Source organism: Cherax quadricarinatus, chromosome 15 (assembly GCF_038502225.1).
Source record: "Cherax quadricarinatus isolate ZL_2023a chromosome 15, ASM3850222v1, whole genome shotgun sequence".
NCBI lineage: Eukaryota > Metazoa > Arthropoda > Malacostraca > Decapoda > Parastacidae > Cherax > Cherax quadricarinatus.
In genome coordinates this window covers 43011785-43033420 of record NC_091306.1, presented here as the reverse complement: position 1 = coordinate 43033420, position 21636 = coordinate 43011785, and the positions used below count along the sequence as shown (strand labels likewise).

Genomic DNA, 21636 nt, shown 5'->3' with positions numbered 1-21636 from the left:
ACAAGAATCACGCACCCAGCAGAGCTAGGTGTACCTGTTTGACTAATTTTAATGCTAACTTTCAGTAGTTCTGGAATTTTATGCTCAGAAAATCAAGATGCAATTTAATTTACTTAGCAGTTTCATTTATTTACAATCTCTGAATGTTTAAATATGAATTTATAGATTTATTGTTTATACATACTGACGTCAAAGCTTGTATATGATTGGCTCGTTTATGAAGCAAAGTTTGACGTCACGGATTAATGATCTCATTATGTTTATTGTGATATTTAACTAAGAAAAGGGATTGTTGAGGCTTCATGGATTGTAATGAAACAGATACCTAAAGTCAGTATACCTGATCAGCCCGGCTGTGGTTCTTACGTCAGTTTACGTGGGGCCAGCAATAACAGCCTGGTTGAACAGACCCTGATTCACCACGAGGTCTGGTCTCAGACCGGGCCGTGGGGGCGTTGACCCCCCTGCAGAGAAACGGTAGCATATGAAGAGAGGTTTTAGTACTGCACAAATGTCTTATTCATCATCTTGTCTTTCTAAACTAATTATAAAAATACTAAGTAATGCCGAGCTGGAAATTAATATTTTTCACAATGGGGGAAAAGCAAGATCAGGGATACTGAGCATAGCATTCTCTCTTGTGTTAGATTTCTCCAGTCTTCTCCGGCTCCTGGAACAGCCTTTCTGGTCCTCTCTCCGTTGTGGTGGAGTTTATTCCACCGGTTATTCTTATACCTTCGACCTCTTACCAAAATCTCCGGAGGCGGGTCATCATATGACTGAGACCCACGTCAAGAAACACTTGTCTTGTTTCCTGAAAAATCTTACCTAACCTAACCTTAAGTTGGCTATGTGACCCCGGGGTCACTTACCCCTCTCTACTAAGTTGGGGGGGGAAGCTTTTTTTTTTTTTTTGTCTTTCCCATTACCTCGGGAGAGAAGGCATAGAATTCTATGTCTCACCTTCCTAGCCAATTCTAAATCTTCAATGGGTCAGTATTTAGATATGAAATTAAAGTCTCACCAAATCTGAGAACATTGAATTTATGAATGGGATAGTGACTGACATTCTCACATGTCAAGAGCGCTTAATTAGCTCTCCTTATTGCCAGTATTGGCACCTTTGCCAAAGGCAGGGCCGGGTTGGCACTTGAGCCTGCCAAGTTTGAATCGCCCTCAGTGCGTTTGAACCTAGCACCAAGTAGGACACACACGGCTGAATGAGTCCCGTGTGGGAGCACACGGGGGCCAGGCTCCTAATTCCCCGACCGCTAACTTGACGTGTGTTTCAGCGTCTAGTCAGGGACGGAGTGTGTGAGAGTATCAAGCTGGAGTACAAAACTAGAGGAATGAGCTGTCACCTCGTGGGTATTACTAGCTGAATGAGTGTCACCTATAGTCATTCTGTGATAATCAGATAGGACGGCCGCTCTTCATTTATCAGGACAGAAGTTAATGGGTGTCTTGTGTTGATGTCTCTAGGTGCCACACTGTGTCCTCAAGAAGAGAAGATTTGGGGTATGTAAGTATATTTTCTCACCTTGTTTATTAAGTAGATTACAATCTATAACCTTGTGAAGCATTGGTAGGGATTTAATAGAAGTACAATGATGTTAGTATAGAGCTTGAGGGAGTCATTCCCAGAGCTGGTCAAGTGTCATTCCCAGAGCTGGTCAAGTGTCATTACCAGAGTTGGTCAAGTGTTATTTCCAGAGCTGGTCAAGTGTGATTCCCGGAGCGGTCAAGTGTTATTTCCAGAGCTGGTCAAGTGTCATTCCCATAGCTGGTCAAGTGTCATTCCCAGAGCTGATCAAGTGTCATTCCCATAGCTGGTCAAGTGTCATTCCCAGGTCTGGTCAAGTGTCATTCCCAGGTCTGGTCAAGTGTCATTCCCAGGGCTGGTCAAGTGTCATTCCCATAGCTGCTCAAGTGTCATTCCCAGAGCTGGTCAAGTGTCATTCCCATAGCTGCTCAAGTGTCATTCCCAGAGCTGGTCAAGTGTGATTCCCGGAGCGGTCAAGTGTCATTCCCAGAGCTGGTCAAGTGTCATTCCCAGAACTGGTCAAGTGTCATTCCCAGGGCTGGTCAAGTGTCATTCCCAGGGCTGGTCAAGTGTCATTCCCAGGGCTGGTCAAGTGTCATTCTCAGAGATGGTCAAGGGTCATTCCCAGAGCTGGTCAAGTGTCATTCCCAGAGCTGGTCAAGTGTCATTCCCAGGTCTGGTCAAGTGTCATTCCCATAGCTGGTCAAGTGTCATTCCCAGGGCTGGTCAAGTGTAATTCCCAGGGCTGGTCAAGTGTCATTCCCAGGGCTGGTCAGGTGTCATTCCCAGAGCTGGTCAAGTGTCATTCCCATAGCTGCTCAAGTGTCATTCCCAGAGCTGGTCAAGTGTGATTCCCGGAGCGGTCAAGTGTCATTCCCAGAGCTGGTCAAGTGTCATTCCCAGAACTGGTCAAGTGTCATTCCCAGGGCTGGTCAAGTGTCATTCCCAGGGCTGGTCAAGTGTCATTCCCAGGGCTGGTCAAGTGTCATTCCCAGGGCTGGTCAAGTGTCATTCTCAGAGCTGGTCAAGTGTCATTCCCAGAACTGGTCAAGTGTCATTCCCAGGGCTGGTCAAGTGTCATTCTCAGGGCTAGTCAAGTGTCATTCTCAGAGATGGTCAAGTGTCATTCCCAGAGCTGGTCAAGTGTCATTCCCATAGCTGGTCAAGTGTCATTCCCAGGGCTGGTCAAGTGTCATTCCCAGGGCTGGTCAGGTGTCATTCCCAGGGCTGGTCAAGTGTCATTCCCAGAGCTGGTCAAGTGTCATTCCCAGAGCTGGTCAAGTGTCATTCCCAGGGTTGGTCAAGTGTCATTCCCAGGGCTGGTCAAGTGTCATTCCCAGGGCTGGTCAAGTGTCATTCCCAGGGCTGGTCAAGTGTCATTCCCAGGGCTGGTCAAGTGTCATTCCCAGAGCTGGTCAAGTGTCATTCCCAGAGCTGGTCAAGTGTCATTCCCAGGGCTAGTCAAGTGTCATTCCCAGAGCTGGTCAAGTGTCATTCCCAGAGCTGGTCAAGTGTCATTCCCAGGGCTAGTCAAGTGTCATTCCCAGAGCTGGTCAAGTGTCATTCCCAGAGTTGGTCAAGTGTCATTCCCATAGCTTGTCAAGTGTCATTCCCAGAGCTGGTCAAGTGTCATTCCCAGAGCTGGTCAAGTGTCATTCCCAGGGCTAGTCAAGTGTCATTCCCAGAGCTGGTCAAGTGTCATTCCCAGAGCTGGTCAGGTGTCATTCCCAGAGCTGGTCAAGTGTCATTCCCAGGGTTGGTCAAGTGTCATTCCCAGGGCTGGTCAAGTGTCATTCCCATAGCTGGTCAAGTGTCATTCCCATAGCTGGTCAAGTGTCATTCCCAGGGCTGGTCAAGTGTCATTCCCAGGGCTGGTCAAGTGTCATTCTCAGGGTTAGTCAAGTGTCATTCCCAGAGCTGGTCAAGTGTCATTCCCAGGGCTGGTCAGGTGTTATTCCCAGGACTGGTCAAGTGTCATTCCCAGGGCTTGTCAAGTGTCATTCCCAGGGCTGGTCAGGTGTCATTCCCAGGGCTGGTCAAGTGTCATTCCCAGGGCTGGTCAAGTGTCATTCCCATAGCTGGTCAAGTGTCATTCCCAGAGCTGGTCAAGTGTCATTCCCATAGCTGGTCAAGTGTCATTCCCAGGGCTGGTCAAGTGTCATTCCCAGGGCTGGTCAAGTGTCATTCTCAGGGCTAGTCAAGTGTCATTCCCAGAGCTGGTCAAGTGTCATTCCCAGGGCTGGTCAAGTGTCATTCCCAGGGCTGGTCAGGTGTTATTCCCATAGCTGGTCAAGTGTCATTCCCAGGGCTTGTCAAGTGTCATTCCCAGGGCTGGTCAAGTGTCATTCCCAGGGCTTGTCAAGTGTCATTCCCAGAGCTGGTCCAGTGTCATTCCCAGAGCTGGTCAAGTGTCATTCCCAGAGCTGGTCAAGTGTCATTCCCAGAGCTGGTCAAGTGTCATTCCCAGAGCTGGTCAAGTGTCATTCCCAGAGCTGGTCAAGTGTCATTCCCAGAGCTGGTCAAGTGTCATTCCCAGGGCTGGTCAAGTGTCATTCGCCACACGCAGCGTAAGCAGCTACAAGTCAGCTCTACGCTCAGTTCAGTGACCGCTGGATTACTCTGCCTGGCACTGTCCCAGGTACCAGGTACTAAGTAACCAATGTCCAATATGCTGCGTCTGGCAGCCCCGTTCAGGAGGAAATGTTCACCATGTTTAGAATTTATGGGACTGTATGTGAAAAAGTTGCGTCTACTTAACATTCGATCAACACACACGTACAAGAAAAAAATTGTGTGTGCAATAATTACGCAATCATTCTGAACCTAAAGAAAAAATGTATTTCATTGTATTTGTTTATTATTAAATTATTGTAAATTTGTCTAAAATATATTTATCTGGATTAAGCTAAATTAAATGGCGCTTGTTATAATAAGGTTAAGTAAGTTTTCTAACGTTCTTTCGGTACAAAATTATTAATATTTACATTAACATAAATAAAAAAATATTTCTTTAAACCTATAAGAGGAAATTTTAGAAAGGACTTAATTTTAAATGAGCTCTTGCTAATTGTCCAGTTTTACCTATTCGGCCCGACATATACACCATTATTAAAATTGGCATCCAAGCAAGAACTTCCCATCTCCAGGACTCAAGTCCGGCCTGTCGGTTTCCCTGAATCCCTTCATAACTGTTACCAGAACAAGGTAAAAAACTACTTAAACTTTTACCTGGTAAACCGAAACCAGCACGCCTGTATGGCCTTCCTAAGACACACAAGCCTGGCATCCCACTACGTCCTATCACTTCGGGAATAGAAAGTGCACCTCACAGATTAGCCGCCACCTTGCCAAATACCTTTCAGCACTTCTGGCCACCATCAGTCAAGCCCACCTCAAACACTCAGGTGACCTTCTCTCTCGAATTTCCAACCTGAATGTCAAAAACAAAAGCATGGCTTCCTTCGATGTCACAGCCCTCTTTACCAACGTTCCTACTGACGCTGCAATCAACATTCTGAGACAGAGGCTCACTGAAAACCACGACCTCCCTTTACCTCTTCTAGATTTCATCAGTCTAGTGGATCTTTGTGTTAATTTCAACTTCTTCAAGTATCAGGACAACTGTTACAAACAGTGCTTTGGGATGGCAATGGGCAGCCCGCTCAGTGCTGTGCTTGCCAACCTCTTCATGGAAAACCTAGAGACAGAGAAATTCAGCACCCTCATTCCCAACACCGTTACCTGGCTAAGATTCGTTGATGATATATTGGTTTTCTATCTGAGACGTCTCAATATCCAGGCCCTTCTCAACAAGATCAATGCAGCCGAATCATCAATAAAGTTTACACTTGAACTCGAAAAGGATGGCAAACTTCCTTTCCTTTACGTCCTCCTGTGCAGATCTCCCGACAGTGACAAACTTCTCTTCAAAGTGTATAGAAAACCTACCAACAAGGACGATCTTGTACATTTTTATTCACACCAAGACACCCGCACTAAAAGAGGAGTCCTCATTGGCTTCTTCTTGAGGGCTTTTCGCATCTCCAAGCCCTTGTTTTCTTGAAGAAGAGTGTATTTACATAACACAAGCCATTACATGTCTTCAGTTTCCATCTTTCTTCATCCGTGATTGCAGAATCAAGGCACAAGCTATCCTCAACAAACCGCCCATGGAACAATCCTCTAAGCAGTTCATAGTGCTCCCATGTGGTGATGTTGCCACGAATACTCGCCGGGCACTTGCTATGAGTGACATCAACGTTTCCACCATAAAGACATCATCTATCAAAGGCCTCAATACGAAACGCAGCCCCACATTTCTAACTTCCACAGCAGGCGTCTACACCATCCCCTGTGGATTCTGTCCCAAGAAATATGTAGGCAAGACAGGCAGAGATCTTGCGGTCTGCCTGAACGAGCATCGAAGTGCCTGTAACAGAGACGATTTAAGTTACGCATGTGTCCTCCACAGAGACTCCACGGGGCATATGATGAACTGGGATGAGGCACAACTCATTCTCACCCAACCAGACCTCAGATGCCGACGGTGCCTAGAAGCCTCGCTAATCGCCGCCACCGACACAATAGAACGTAACACTGGAAACCACAAAATTTCTAAAATATTAGCATACATGATACTCATGCAGGCTAAGCAACACCACATGATCTCATCGTCTACCCGTCCTCATCCCAACATGACATTCTTCAGGTCACCATGCATCACTCACACCTCACTCTCTGCCTATATATAATGTCTTTCTACCTCTGTATGTTAGAAGTGATCAAGGTCTCAGGACCGAAACGTTTTCTAATAAATATGTCATAGTGTTTGCTTACGTGTTTTTCTAAATCATATTATTGGTAAACTCACATTACTGGTCAACTCACATTATTGGTAAACTCACGTTATTGGTAAACTCATGTTATGGGTAAACTCGTATTATCGGTAAACTCATACTGTTAAACAGGTTAACCCCCGTTTTCTTTGTGATGGAATATTATAGTACTCAGTAAGTCAGAAGACACTGAAGTGGTGAGAGTGACGCTCACTGACTCTTCTGAGTCCTCAGAGTGGTCATCTTCTCGAGTAAATGTTACGCTTTGTTATTCAACACTGACTCAGATTAGCGGGTTCGTCTAATACATTGAAAGTTTAAACAGCAGGATATTATTCAGCATCTGACAGGATGTCCAGCACAACCCATGAATGTGTTGACTTGAATCATATAGGTAAGTCTCCAGACAGCATACTGTATGATTTAAGTATAGGTCCACATAACTATAGTTACATAAATTATCATATACTGCAGCATATGTGTAGATTACCCAGGAAAACCCAAAGTCAAAGTTACTTATTTCCATTGTGGTCCTTGACTTAATTCCATTGGGGAATTAGGCTGTAATGTCGAAATGGAGACCCAAAAAAACTGTCAGTGTAGTTGGTGTTGGAGTGTGAGGAAGGTGATGTCTTCCAAAGGTTACAGGAAACCGGTTAGCCGAAAGGTGAGATATATAATGCCTGCACTTTGAAAGAAGAGTGGGATGTTGTGGTTCACGAGTCGTTTAATTGGTGATACCTGTGCACTCGTGGCAACCTAACACAGGTGCTAGTTCCCAGGCTAAATGAATAACATACATGTTAGTAAACATCTGTTTTATTCATCCATGTCTTTAGCTTCCATCTGTACCCTCGTGTACCTGTTACTTGCCTCTGGAACAGTCTATTCCTGTCAAGTCCTCTTCGAATGTTTGTAAGTCAGTAGCAACTCCTCACTGGTCCTTCTATTCACTGTCACCAAGAACAAGTTCTTCAGTCTCTCATAATTCAGTCCTTTGAGCTCTGGGAAGTAGTTGCCTAGCGAAATTCTGATTTTTTAGTTTTTTTTTCACATCCTTTATGAGGTATGGACTCGAAGGTTAGGTTAGGTAAGGTTCGTCAGGAAACAGGACAAGTGTGTTTCCTGACGCGGGTCTTAGTCAGATGATGACCCGCCGTTGGAGCTTTTGGTCATCTGACCGAGGCCTTCCGCTGGCTTACCGGTCCACCCCTTTAAAAATTATGGTTAGTTATAACCAATATTGTACAATATGGACTCGAACTCTAAGATGGTCTTGATATGGCATATAATGTGTTAGAACCTGAGGTTACAGGGTGAGTATCCAACATATTTTATTGTGTGTCAGAGTTTGGTTTTTTACTACAATGATAATAATAATAATAATAATAATAATAATAATAATAATAATAATAATAATAATAATAATAATAATAATAATAATATAGTAAAAAATAATAAAAAAATAATAATAATTAAAATAATAATACGTTCAAATTTAATGTTTATTCAAGAATTCTGAAGAAGTTTTTCTTTTCAACAAACTGGCCGCATCCCACCGAGGCAGGGTGACCCAAAAAAGAAAAACGAAAATTTCTCTTCTTAAATTTAGTAATATATACAGGAGAAGGGGTTACTAACTCCTTGCTCCCGGCATTTTAGTCGCCTCTTACGGCACGCATGGCTTACTGCGGAAGAATTCTGTTTCTGAAGGAGTTATATATTAAAAATTATTTATAAGGTGTAGCATTAAATACTTATAAAGAGTAACAACACCGTGAATAAAGTTGTAAATCCTATAATCTGATACAAACACACTGACAGAATGGAAATCTTTACTGAGAGACAACGTTTCTCAGGTGTGTATCCCTTCTCGTGTATACAGTGAGTGTTCACTTAATCCCTATTTTAGGCATTAAATTATTCTTGACTGATGGGGCGCAGGTTATATGCAGCCTTCATCATCATCGTGTAGTTGACAGGCTTTAAACTCTGCTAACAAACTCACCAGTATATGAGCAGAAGTTATAATAGTTGATTCAATATATATATATATATATATATCTATCTATATATATATATATATATATATATATATATATATATATATATATATATATATAATATATATATATATATATATATATATATATATATATATATATATATATATATATATATATATAAGTAGTGAAAATTTCCACTGAGCGCACCCTTCCGGTTTGGGCCTTCCACTGAGCGCACCCTTCCGGTCTAGGACCAGCAGCTGGAGGGTCACCTTTTCACACCTAGGTGTTACTTCCGGTTTTGACCATGACCTCGCCCTCGAGACTACCTCACCCTTGACCCCCCCCCAACCAATACCCCCCCCCCCCTTCGCGACCCCGCCGTCGCGCCGCGCGCCCGCGCGCCCGCCCGCGCGCCCGCCCGCGCGCCCCGCCCCGCCCGCGCGCCCGCCCGCGCCCTTCGCGACCCCCGCCCGCGCCTTCTGCTGCGCCTTCTGCAGCGTCATCCGGATCGCCCCCACGCCCCGATTTTTTTCCGATTTTTTTTCGAATTTTTTTTGAATTTCATTTTCTTGTGCTCTCCATCTCCTCAGATCAAATTTTTGAGGTTCCCCCTCCCACTTTCACCCCCATCCCAAAATTTCTCGATATTACCAAGTTTTTGGATTCCCCCCTATGGGGGTTTCGAAAGTCTCCACTTCCTCGGATCCCCCTCACACTTTCACCCCCCAACCCAAAAAATTTCTCGATAATACAAGTTTTTTTGGATTCCCCCCTATGGGGTTTTCGAAATTCTCCATCTCCTCGGATCAAGTTTTTTGGATTCCTCCCTATGGGGTTTTCGAAATTCTCCATCTCCTTGGATCAAGTTTTTTGGATTCCCCCCTATGGGGTTTTCGAAATTCCTCGGATCAAAGTTTTTGGAATCCCCCCTCTGGGGGTAAGCATTCAAAATAGACTCCTCCTATGGGGGCATGCTTACTACAGGTCTAATGAAGGGTGTTTACTCGGCGGTCAGTGACGTCACGTGTTGACCCAGCACACAGGTTGAATCAGGTCGGTCCTTTTAGTTCATTCAAGATAATAAGGGAACATAGTAGTGACGTCACGCGCACACAGGCTGAATCTTGTCTACCCTTTTAGTTAATAAGGGGACACAGTACATCAGAAAGGCACATTTTTTCGTTAATACTCACAATTTCTTTACAACACAAGTCTAGACATATTTCATCTCAGGTCACTCCCCCCACGAAGTAACCTCCTCCCCACCCTCCCGAACCCTCACACTCCAACCAACACCTCACAATTTTCACTCATAACCCCCAATTTTTCTCGTTTTAACCCTTTTAGTTCATTAAAGTTAATAAGGGGACACATGCATCAGAAAGTCACCACATCGCTTACATCCACTTTCGTTAAATTCACTACTCACAATTTTACATATTACGAAGTTAAATACGCACTTTTACTTTGAACATCTTCAAAACACTCTCATAAATCATTTGAATACTCACAAAAAATACCTTTATACATTTCCAAACAACACTGAAATACTCCAAAAACATCATTCGAACACCCCCAAATCATCTCTGAATACTCCCAGAACACCTTCATAAGTACTCTTGCACATCATTTGAACACCTTCATAAGTACTCTCTTAATCATTTGTACACCTTCAAAAAACACCTTTGAATACTCACATAAACACCCTTGAACACCTTCAAAACACCTTTGAATAACCTCAAAACACCTTTGAACACCTTCAAAACACCCTTGAACACCTTCAAAACACCCTTGAACACTCTCAAAAACAACATTTGAACACACTCAAAACACCTTTGAACACCTTTGAACATTTCCAAAACACTATTTGAGTACTCCCAAATAAGATTTGACATCTCTAATTTATCTGCACTTACACATTTCATTAAATTACAACTCATCCCCTCAGTCTCCAGACTAGGCATTTTCTCGTTTTTACCCTTTTAGTTCATTAAAGTTATTAAGGGGACACAATACATCAGAAAAAAGTCACAAAAACTAACTCAAACACTTTACTTTGAACACCCCCAAAGTACTCTCATAATCATTTGAATACTCACATAAACACCCTTGAACACCTTCAAAACACCTTTGAATATCGTTTTAAACTAATTTCATCACAACCCACTTATATCATCTTTTTTCGGTAACTCTAATTCGACTACACTACCCTCATCAATTACCAACAAATTTTACTCGTTTTAACTAATGTCATCACTGTAACCAAGATTTTCACAAAAAAAAAAACTCTATGACACCTAACACACACGCACACACACACCCCACAACACCCACAATTTTTCTCGTTTTAACCCTTTTAGTTCATTAAAGTTAATAAGGGGACACAGTACATCAGAAAGTCACAACAACAACATCCACAACCCACAATTTTTTCTCGTTTTAGCTAATTTCATCAGAAAAAGTCCCAACAACAACCCACTTATAACATCTTTTTTCGGTATCTCTAGTTCGACAACAACACCCACATCCCACAACACCCACGAACATTTCCAAAACACTATTTGAGTACTCCCAATTACACCACTGATTACTACTAAAACACCACTGAATTCAATCAAAACACCCTTCAACACCTTCAAACACCCTTGAACACCTTCAAAACACTCTTGAACACCTTCAAAATCACCTTTGAACATTTCCAATCAACACTGAAACACTTCCAAAAAACACAATTTGAGTACTCCCAATTACACCACTGAATACTACTAAAACACCGCTGAATTCAATCAAAACACCCTTCAACACCTTCAAAACACCTTTGAACACCTTCAAAACACCTTTGACACCTTCAAAAACACCTTTGAACATTTCCAATCAACACTGAAACACTTCCAAAAAAACACAATTTGAGTACTCCCAATTACACCACTGAATACTACTAAAACACCGCTGAATTCAATCAAAACACCCTTCAACACCTTCAAAACACCTTTGAACACCTTTGAACACCTTCAAAAAAACAACATTTGAACACACTCAAAACACCTTTGAACACCTTTGAACATTTCCAAACAACACTGAAACACTTCCAAAAACACCATTTGAGTACTCCCAAATACACCACTGAATACTAAAACACCACTGAATACACTCAAAACACCACCAAAATCACCATAAACTAAGATCAACACCCACATCCCACAACACCCACAACCCACAACACCCACAATTTTTTCTCGTTTTATCTAATTTCATCAGAAAGTCACAACACCCACACCCCCCATTTTTTTCTCGTTTTAACCCTTTTAGTTCATTAAAGTTAATAAGGGGACACACTACATCAGAAAAAGTCCCAACAACAACCCACTTATAACATTTTTTTTTCGGTATCTCTAGTTCGACAACAACACCCACAACACCCACATCCCACAACACCCATGAACATTTCCAAAACACTATTTGAGTACTCCCAATTACACCACTGATTACTACTAAAACACCGCTGAATTCAATCAAAACACCCTTCAACACCTTCAAACACCCTTGAACACCTTCAAAACACTCTTGAACACTTTTCAAAAACACCTTTGAACATTTCCAATCAACACTGAAACACTTCCAAAAACACCATTTGAGTACTCCCAATTACACCACTGATTACTACTAAAACACCGCTGAATTCAATCAAAACACCCTTCAACACCTTCAAACACCCTTGAACACACTCAAAACACCCTTCAACACCTTCAAAACACCTTTGAACACCTTCAAAACACCTTTGAACACATTCAAAACACTCTCATAATCATTTGAACACACTCAAAACACCTTTGAATAACCTCAAAACACCTTCGAACACCTTCAAAACACCCTTGAACACCCTTGATCACCTTCAAAAAAAAAAACAACATTTGAACACACTCAAAACACCTTTGAACACCTTTGAACATTTCCAAACAACACTGAAACACTTCCAAAAACACCATTTGAGTACTCCCAAATACACCACTGAATACTAAAACACCACTGAATACACTCAAAACACCACCAAAATCACCATAAACTAAGATCAACACCCACATCCCACAACACCCACAACCCACAACACCCACAATTTTTTCTCGTTTTATCTAATTTCATCAGAAAGTCACAACACCCACACCCCCCATTTTTTTCTCGTTTTAACCCTTTTAGTTCATTAAAGTTAATAAGGGGCCACACTACATCAGAAAAAGTCACAAAAACAACCCACTTATAACGTCTTTTCGGTATCTCTAGTTCGACAACAACACCCACATCCCACATCACCCACATCCCACATCCCCCACACACACACACAGACACACACACACACACATCCCTAACCTAGCCTAACCTAACCTAACTTATCCTAACCTAACCTAACCTAACCTAACCTAACCTAACCTAACCTAACCTAACTTATCCTAACCTAGCCTAACCTAACCTAACCTTACCTAAATTATCCTAACCTAACCTAACCTAGCCTAACCTAACCTAACCTAACCTAACCTAACCTAACCTAACCTAGCCTAACCTAACCTAACCTAACTTAACCTAACCCAACCTAACCTAACCTAACCTAGCCTAACCTAACTTAACCTAACCTAACCTAACCTACCCTAACCTAACCTAACCTAACCTATCTTAACCTTACCTAACCTAACCTAGCCGAACCTATCCTAACCTAACCTAAAATATATTGGAACACTTCCAAAATACATTAGAGTACTCCAGAATTACTTTGAACGACTCCATTTTTGGATATTTCCAAATTAGTTTTGAAAACTTTATCGTAAAATCGAACATTATTTTCTTGTTGGTAAAACACACTCAATGGTAGAAATATTTACTCGATTTCCGAATAGAAGCACTGTCCTCGCTCTGAGAGACTCATTGTGGGTCACCCCAACACATGGTGTAATGCGCTTCACACCCAAGGTAGAACATAACACCTGCGTCAACTCAGGACAGACAGGCGCCATGTAATGCGGGTAACATCCAAGGTAGAAAATCATCTCTTTCCAGACCAACTGTCTATCCTAACCTAACCTAACCTAACCTAATTCCTAACCTAACCTAACCTCACCTAACCGAACCTAACCTAACTCCATCAATCACCTCTATCCTAACCTAACCTAACCTAACCTAACCCAACCTAACTCCATCAAACACCTCTATCCTAACCTAACCTAACCTATCCTAACCTAACCTAACTCCATCAAACACCTCGAATACTACCTAACTTAACCTAACCTAACCTTACCTAACCTACCGAACCTAACCTAACCTAACCTAACCTATCCTAACCTGTCCCAACCTAACCTAACCTAACCTATCCTAACCTAACCTAACCTAACCTAACCTAACTTATCCTAAGCTAACCTAACCTAACTTATCCTAACCTAACCTATCCTAACCTAACCTAAACACTGACTAACTTTGAACCAACTCTGAACACCACTGATCTTCTTCAAAAAATGCTCTGCACATCATTTGAACACCTTCAAAAAAACACCATGAAACACCTCCGAATACTCCCAAAAAAACACTACTGATTACTACCAAATCACCACTGAATACTACCAATCACCGTCAAAATCACCAGAAACTAAGTTTAACATCACCATCTAACATCCTTTTTATAGAAATCCCCTCAAATCACTATAACCAAGAACTCCCTCCCCATTTGGCGCATAAAAAAAAAGCATGAACACAAACCTAATACGCAAACACTTAGTACATGATCACCATCAACTGAAAACATATCTTATACACACACATAATATAAGACAATCACCAACTACAATCACCCATGTTCACTTACCTCAAAATCACTAATATCACAGAAAACAATCATTTTTATAAACATTTCACACACACACACACACACAAAAAAAAAAAATCATATTTGACAATATCTAAGCGCACTCACCTCACTACCACCAACACACGATGTCTCACCTCACAGGACCGACGAGCTCACCTCCAGTGACGTCACACTCCCATTGTGTTACTTGGTGGTTGGTAACATCACACCTAACCCCCCTTGTTTCAACCTGTTGTACCCTACATTATCTAAGAACACTATATCCAAGACGATTACCAGATTTTATGATCCCCAACACCAAGATCACAGAAAACACACATTTTTATAATTATTCACACAAAAATCACGATCACCAATTCCATATCATGTTTACCGTCATCTATCAACACTAATCACCAAGATCACCAAAAAAAAAATCTAAGATCATGCATCTCAAAACTACTATGATCACTGAAAACACTTATTTTTTAAACATTCGCACAAAAATAAGACATACACAAAAATACCACAACACTTCCACCAACATCTATAACATAACATGAGCACTATAACATATCACTATCACAAAAAAAATAATACACAAACACCCACATATTATACATTTCAATTGGAAATTTAAGACATGAGACATACACACCAAATCTAAGACATTCACCTCCAACTAAGACATACACATCACCCCTAAAACTTCCTTCCTTATTCATTCCGTATATCTCCTAGAGCTGTTTTAACCCCGACGGTTCCATCACGACGTAGGAGCCAGAGGAACCATCACCACTCCAACACCACCTACTACACTCTGGCTCCTACGTCGTGGTGGAACCGTCGGGGTTAAAACAGCTCTAGGAGATATACGGAATGAATAAGGAAGGAAGTTTTAGGGGTGATGTGTATGTCTTAGTTGGAGGTGAATGTCTTAGATTTGGTGTGTATGTCTCATGTCTTAAATTTCCAATTGAAATGTATAATATGTGGGTGTTTGTGTATTATTTTTTTTGTGATAGTGATATGTTATAGTGCTCATGTTATGTTATAGATGTTGGTGGAAGTGTTGTGGTATTTTTGTGTATGTCTTATTTTTGTGCGAATGTTTAAAAAATAAGTGTTTTCAGTGATCATAGTAGTTTTGAGATGCATGATCTTAGATTTTTTTTTTGGTGATCTTGGTGATTAGTGTTGATAGATGACGGTAAACATGATATGGAATTGGTGATCGTGATTTTTGTGTGAATAATTATAAAAATGTGTGTTTTCTGTGATCTTGGTGTTGGGGATCATAAAATCTGGTAATCGTCTTGGATATAGTGTTCTTAGATAATGTAGGGTACAACAGGTTGAAACAAGGGGGGTTAGGTGTGATGTTACCAACCACCAAGTAACACAATGGGAGTGTGACGTCACTGGAGGTGAGCTCGTCGGTCCTGTGAGGTGAGACATCGTGTGTTGGTGGTAGTGAGGTGAGTGCGCTTAGATATTGTCAAATATGATTTTTTTTTTTTTGTGTGTGTGTGTGTGTGTGTGAAATGTTTATAAAAATGATTGTTTTCTGTGATATTAGTGATTTTGAGGTAAGTGAACATGGGTGATTGTAGTTGGTGATTGTCTTATATTATGTGTGTGTATAAGATATGTTTTCAGTTGATGGTGATCATGTACTAAGTGTTTGCGTATTAGGTTTGTGTTCATGCTTTTTTTTTATGCGCCAAATGGGGAGGGAGTTCTTGGTTATAGTGATTTGAGGGGATTTCTATAAAAAGGATGTTAGATGGTGATGTTAAACTTAGTTTCTGGTGATTTTGACGGTGATTGGTAGTATTCAGTGGTGATTTGGTAGTAATCAGTAGTGTTTTTTTGGGAGTATTCGGAGGTGTTTCATGGTGTTTTTTTTTTGAAGGTGTTCAAATGATGTGCAGAGCATTTTTTGAAGAAGATCAGTGGTGTTCAGAGTTGGTTCAAAGTTAGTCAGTGTTTAGGTTAGGTTAGGATAGGTTAGGTTAGGATAAGTTAGGTTAGGTTAGCTTAGGATAAGTTAGGTTAGGTTAGGTTAGGTTAGGTTAGGATAGGTTAGGTTAGGTTAGGTTGGGACAGGTTAGGATAGGTTAGGTTAGGTTAGGTTAGGTTCGGTAGGTTAGGTAAGGTTAGGTTAGGTTAAGTTAGGTAGTATTCGAGGTGTTTGATGGAGTTAGGTTAGGTTAGGATAGGTTAGGTTAGGTTAGGATAGAGGTGTTTGATGGAGTTAGGTTGGGTTAGGTTAGGTTAGGTTAGGTTAGGATAGAGGTGATTGATGGAGTTAGGTTAGGTTCGGTTAGGTGAGGTTAGGTTAGGTTAGGAATTAGGTTAGGTTAGGTTAGGTTAGGATAGACAGTTGGTCTGGAAAGAGATGATTTTCTACCTTGGATGTTACCCGCATTACATGGCGCCTGTCTGTCCTGAGTTGACGCAGGTGTTATGTTCTACCTTGGGTGTGAAGCGCATTACACCATGTGTTGGGGTGACCCACAATGAGTCTCTCAGAGCGAGGACAGTGCTTCTATTCGGAAATCGAGTAAATATTTCTACCATTGAGTGTGTTTTACCAACAAGAAAATAATGTTCGATTTTACGATAAAGTTTTCAAAACTAATTTGGAAATATCCAAAAATGGAGTCGTTCAAAGTAATTCTGGAGTACTCTAATGTATTTTGGAAGTGTTCCAATATATTTTAGGTTAGGTTAGGATAGGTTCGGCTAGGTTAGGTTAGGTAAGGTTAAGATAGGTTAGGTTAGGTTAGGTTAGGGTAGGTTAGGTTAGGTTAGGTTAAGTTAGGTTAGGCTAGGTTAGGTTAGGTTAGGTTGGGTTAGGTTAAGTTAGGTTAGGTTAGGTTAGGTTAGGTTAGGTTAGGTTAGGTTAGGTTAGGTTAGGTTAGGTTAGGTTAGGTTAGGTTAGGTTAGGCTAGGTTAGGTTAGGTTAGGATAATTTAGGTAAGGTTAGGTTAGGTTAGGCTAGGTTAGGATAAGTTAGGTTAGGTTAGGTTAGGTTAGGTTAGGTTAGGTTAGGTTAGGATAAGTTAGGTTAGGTTAGGCTAGGTTAGGGATGTGTGTGTGTGTGTGTCTGTGTGTGTGTGTGGGGGATGTGGGATGTGGGTGATGTGGGATGTGGGTGTTGTTGTCGAACTAGAGATACCGAAAAGACGTTATAAGTGGGTTGTTTTTGTGACTTTTTCTGATGTAGTGTGGCCCCTTATTAACTTTAATGAACTAAAAGGGTTAAAACGAGAAAAAAATGGGGGGTGTGGGTGTTGTGACTTTCTGATGAAATTAGATAAAACGAGAAAAAATTGTGGGTGTTGTGGGTTGTGGGTGTTGTGGGATGTGGGTGTTGATCTTAGTTTATGGTGATTTTGGTGGTGTTTTGAGTGTATTCAGTGGTGTTTTAGTATTCAGTGGTGTATTTGGGAGTACTCAAATGGTGTTTTTGGAAGTGTTTCAGTGTTGTTTGGAAATGTTCAAAGGTGTTCAAAGGTGTTTTGAGTGTGTTCAAATGTTGTTTTTTTTTGAAGGTGATCAAGGGTGTTCAAGGGTGTTTTGAAGGTGTTCGAAGGTGTTTTGAGGTTATTCAAAGGTGTTTTGAGTGTGTTCAAATGATTATGAGAGTGTTTTGAATGTGTTCAAAGGTGTTTTGAAGGTGTTCAAAGGTGTTTTGAAGGTGTTGAAGGGTGTTTTGAGTGTGTTCAAGGGTGTTTGAAGGTGTTGAAGGGTGTTTTGATTGAATTCAGCGGTGTTTTAGTAGTAATCAGTGGTGTAATTGGGAGTACTCAAATGGTGTTTTTGGAAGTGTTTCAGTGTTGATTGGAAATGTTCAAAGGTGTTTTTGAAAAGTGTTCAAGAGTGTTTTGAAGGTGTTCAAGGGTGTTTGAAGGTGTTGAAGGGTGTTTTGATTGAATTCAGCGGTGTTTTAGTAGTAATCAGTGGTGTAATTGGGAGTACTCAAATAGTGTTTTGGAAATGTTCATGGGTGTTGTGGGATGTGGGTGTTGTGGGTGTTGTTGTCGAACTAGAGATACCGAAAAAAAAATGTTATAAGTGGGTTGTTGTTGGGACTTTTTCTGATGTAGTGTGTCCCCTTATTAACTTTAATGAACTAAAAGGGTTAAAACGAGAAAAAAATGGGGGGTGTGGGTGTTGTGACTTTCTGATGAAATTAGATAAAACGAGAAAAAATTGTGGGTGTTGTGGGTTGTGGGTGTTGTGGGATGTGGGTGTTGATCTTAGTTTATGGTGATTTTGGTGGTGTTTTGAGTGTATTCAGTGGTGTTTTAGTATTCAGTGGTGTATTTGGGAGTACTCAAATGGTGTTTTTGGAAGTGTTTCAGTGTTGTTTGGAAATGTTCAAAGGTGTTCAAAGGTGTTTTGAGTGTGTTCAAATGTTGTTTTTTTGAAGGTGTTCAAAGGTGTTCAAAGGTGTTTTGAAGGTGTTGAAGGGTGTTTTGATTGAATTCAGCGGTGTTTTAGTAGTATTCAGTGGTGTAATTGGGAGTACTCAAATTGTGTTTTTTTGGAAGTGTTTCAGTGTTGATTGGAAATGTTCAAAGGTGTTTTTGAAGGTGTCAAAGGTGTTTTGAAGGTGTTCAAAGGTGTTTTGAAGGTGTTGAAGGGTGTTTTGATTGAATTCAGCGGTGTTTTAGTAGTATTCAGTGGTGTAATTGGGAGTACTCAAATTGTGTTTTTTGGAAGTGTTTCAGTGTTGATTGGAAATGTTCAAAGGTGATTTTGAAGGTGTTCAAGAGTGTTTTGAAGGTGTTCAAGGGTGTTTGAAGGTGTTGAAGGGTGTTTTGATTGAATTCAGTGGTGTTTTAGTAGTAATCAGTGGTGTAATTGGGAGTACTCAAATAGTGTTTTGGAAATGTTCGTGGGTGTTGTGGGATGTGGGTGTTGTTGTCGAACTAGAGATACCGAAAAAAGATGTTATAAGTGGGTTGTTGTTGGGACTTTTTCTGATGAAATTAGCTAAAACGAGAAAAAATTGTGGGTTGTGGATGTTGTTGTTGTGACTTTCTGATGTACTGTGTCCCCTTATTAACTTTAATGAACTAAAAGGGTTAAAACGAGAAAAATTGTGGGTGTTGTGGGGTGTGTGTGTGCGTGTGTGTTAGGTGTCATAGAGTTTTTTTTTTTTTTGTGAAAATCTTGGTTACAGTGATGACATTAGTTAAAACGAGTAAAATTTGTTGGTAATTGATGAGGGTAGTGTAGTCGAATTAGAGTTACCGAAAAAAGATGATATAAGTGGGTTGTGATGAAATTAGTTTAAAACGATATTCAAAGGTGTTTTGAAGGTGTTCAAGGGTGTTTATGTGAGTATTCAAATGATTATGAGAGTACTTTGGGGGTGTTCAAAGTAAAGTGTTTGAGTTAGTTTTTGTGACTTTTTTCTGATGTATTGTGTCCCCTTAATAACTTTAATGAACTAAAAGGGTAAAAACGAGAAAATGCCTAGTCTGGAGACTGAGGGGATGAGTTGTAATTTAATGAAATGTGTAAGTGCAGATAAATTAGAGATGTCAAATCTTATTTGGGAGTACTCAAATAGTGTTTTGGAAATGTTCAAAGGTGTTCAAAGGTGTTTTGAGTGTGTTCAAATGTTGTTTTTGAGAGTGTTCAAGGGTGTTTTGAAGGTGTTCAAGGGTGTTTTGAAGGTGTTCAAAGGTGTTTTGAGGTTATTCAAAGGTGTTTTGAAGGTGTTCAAGGGTGTTTATGTGAGTATTCAAAGGTGTTTTTTGAAGGTGTACAAATGATTAAGAGAGTACTTATGAAGGTGTTCAAATGATGTGCAAGAGTACTTATGAAGGTGTTCTGGGAGTATTCAGAGATGATTTGGGGGTGTTCGAATGATGTTTTTGGAGTATTTCAGTGTTGTTTGGAAATGTATAAAGGTATTTTTTGTGAGTATTCAAATGATTTATGAGAGTGTTTTGAAGATGTTCAAAGTAAAAGTGCGTATTTAACTTCGTAATATGTAAAATTGTGAGTAGTGAATTTAACGAAAGTGGATGTAAGCGATGTGGTGACTTTCTGATGCATGTGTCCCCTTATTAACTTTAATGAACTAAAAGGGTTAAAACGAGAAAAATTGGGGGTTATGAGTGAAAATTGTGAGGTGTTGGTTGGAGTGTGAGGGTTCGGGAGGGTGGGGAGGAGGTTACTTCGTGGGGGGAGTGACCTGAGATGAAATATGTCTAGACTTGTGTTGTAAAGAAATTGTGAGTATTAACGAAAAAATGTGCCTTTCTGATGTACTGTGTCCCCTTATTAACTAAAAGGGTAGACAAGATTCAGCCTGTGTGCGCGTGACGTCACTACTATGTTCCCTTATTATCTTGAATGAACTAAAAGGACCGACCTGATTCAACCTGTGTGCTGGGTCAACACGTGACGTCACTGACCGCCGAGTAAACACCCTTCATTAGACCTGTAGTAAGCATGCCCCCATAGGAGGAGTCTATTTTGAATGCTTACCCCCAGAGGGGGGATTCCAAAAACTTTGATCCGAGGAATTTCGAAAACCCCATAGGGGGGAATCCAAAAAACTTGATCCAAGGAGATGGAGAATTTCGAAAACCCCATAGGGAGGAATCCAAAAAACTTGATCCGAGGAGATGGAGAATTTCGAAAACCCCATAGGGGGGAATCCAAAAAAACTTGTATTATCGAGAAATTTTTTGGGTTGGGGGGTGAAAGTGTGAGGGGGATCCGAGGAAGTGGAGACTTTCGAAACCCCCATAGGGGGGAATCCAAAAACTTGGTAATATCGAGAAATTTTGGGATGGGGGTGAAAGTGGGAGGGGGAACCTCAAAAATTTGATCTGAGGAGATGGAGAGCACAAGAAAATGAAATTCAAAAAAAATTCGAAAAAAATCGGAAAAAAAACGGGGCGTGGGGGCGATCCGGACGACGCTGCAGAAGGCGCAGCAGAAGGCGCGGGCGGGGCTCGCGAAGGGCGCGGGCGGGCGCGCGGGCGGGCGCGGGGCGCGCGGGCGGGCGCGCGGGCGGGCGCGCGGGGGGGGCGCGCGGCGCGCGGGGGGGGTCGCGAGGGTGGGGGGGGTCGTGGGTGTGGGTATTGGTTGGGGGGGTCAAGGGTGAGGTAGTCTCGAGGGCGAGGTCATGGTCAAAACCGGAAGTAACACCTAGGTGTGAAAAGGTGACCCTCCAGCTGCTGGTCCTAGACCGGAAGGGTGCGCTCAGTGGAAGGCCTAAACCGGAAGGGTGCGCTCAGTGGAAGGCCCAAACCGGAAGGGTGCGCTCAGTGGAAATTTTCACTACTTATATATATATACATATATATATATATATATATATATATATATATATATATATATATATATATATATATATATATATATATATATATATATATATATATA

At 41.3% G+C, this 21636-nt stretch overlaps 1 protein-coding gene across 3 annotated transcripts in view; it reads left to right on the top strand.

Moving 5' to 3' along the window:
* The first annotated feature begins 1196 nt into the window (after window positions 1–1196).
* Window positions 1197–21636, top strand: part of LOC128703312 (facilitated trehalose transporter Tret1-like) — a 50273-nt gene continuing 29833 nt past the window's right edge. The window contains exon 1 of one of the 3 annotated variants that reach the window (XM_053797926.2): window positions 1197–1518. In XM_053797926.2, coding sequence (XP_053653901.1) covers window positions 1473–1518 — 46 coding nt within the window. In that variant the 5' untranslated portion in view covers window positions 1197–1472. Of the gene's footprint in view, window positions 1523–6558; window positions 6773–21636 lie in introns of those variants that run through there. The other 2 variants (XM_053797928.2, XM_053797927.2) reach the window with 2 other exon arrangements.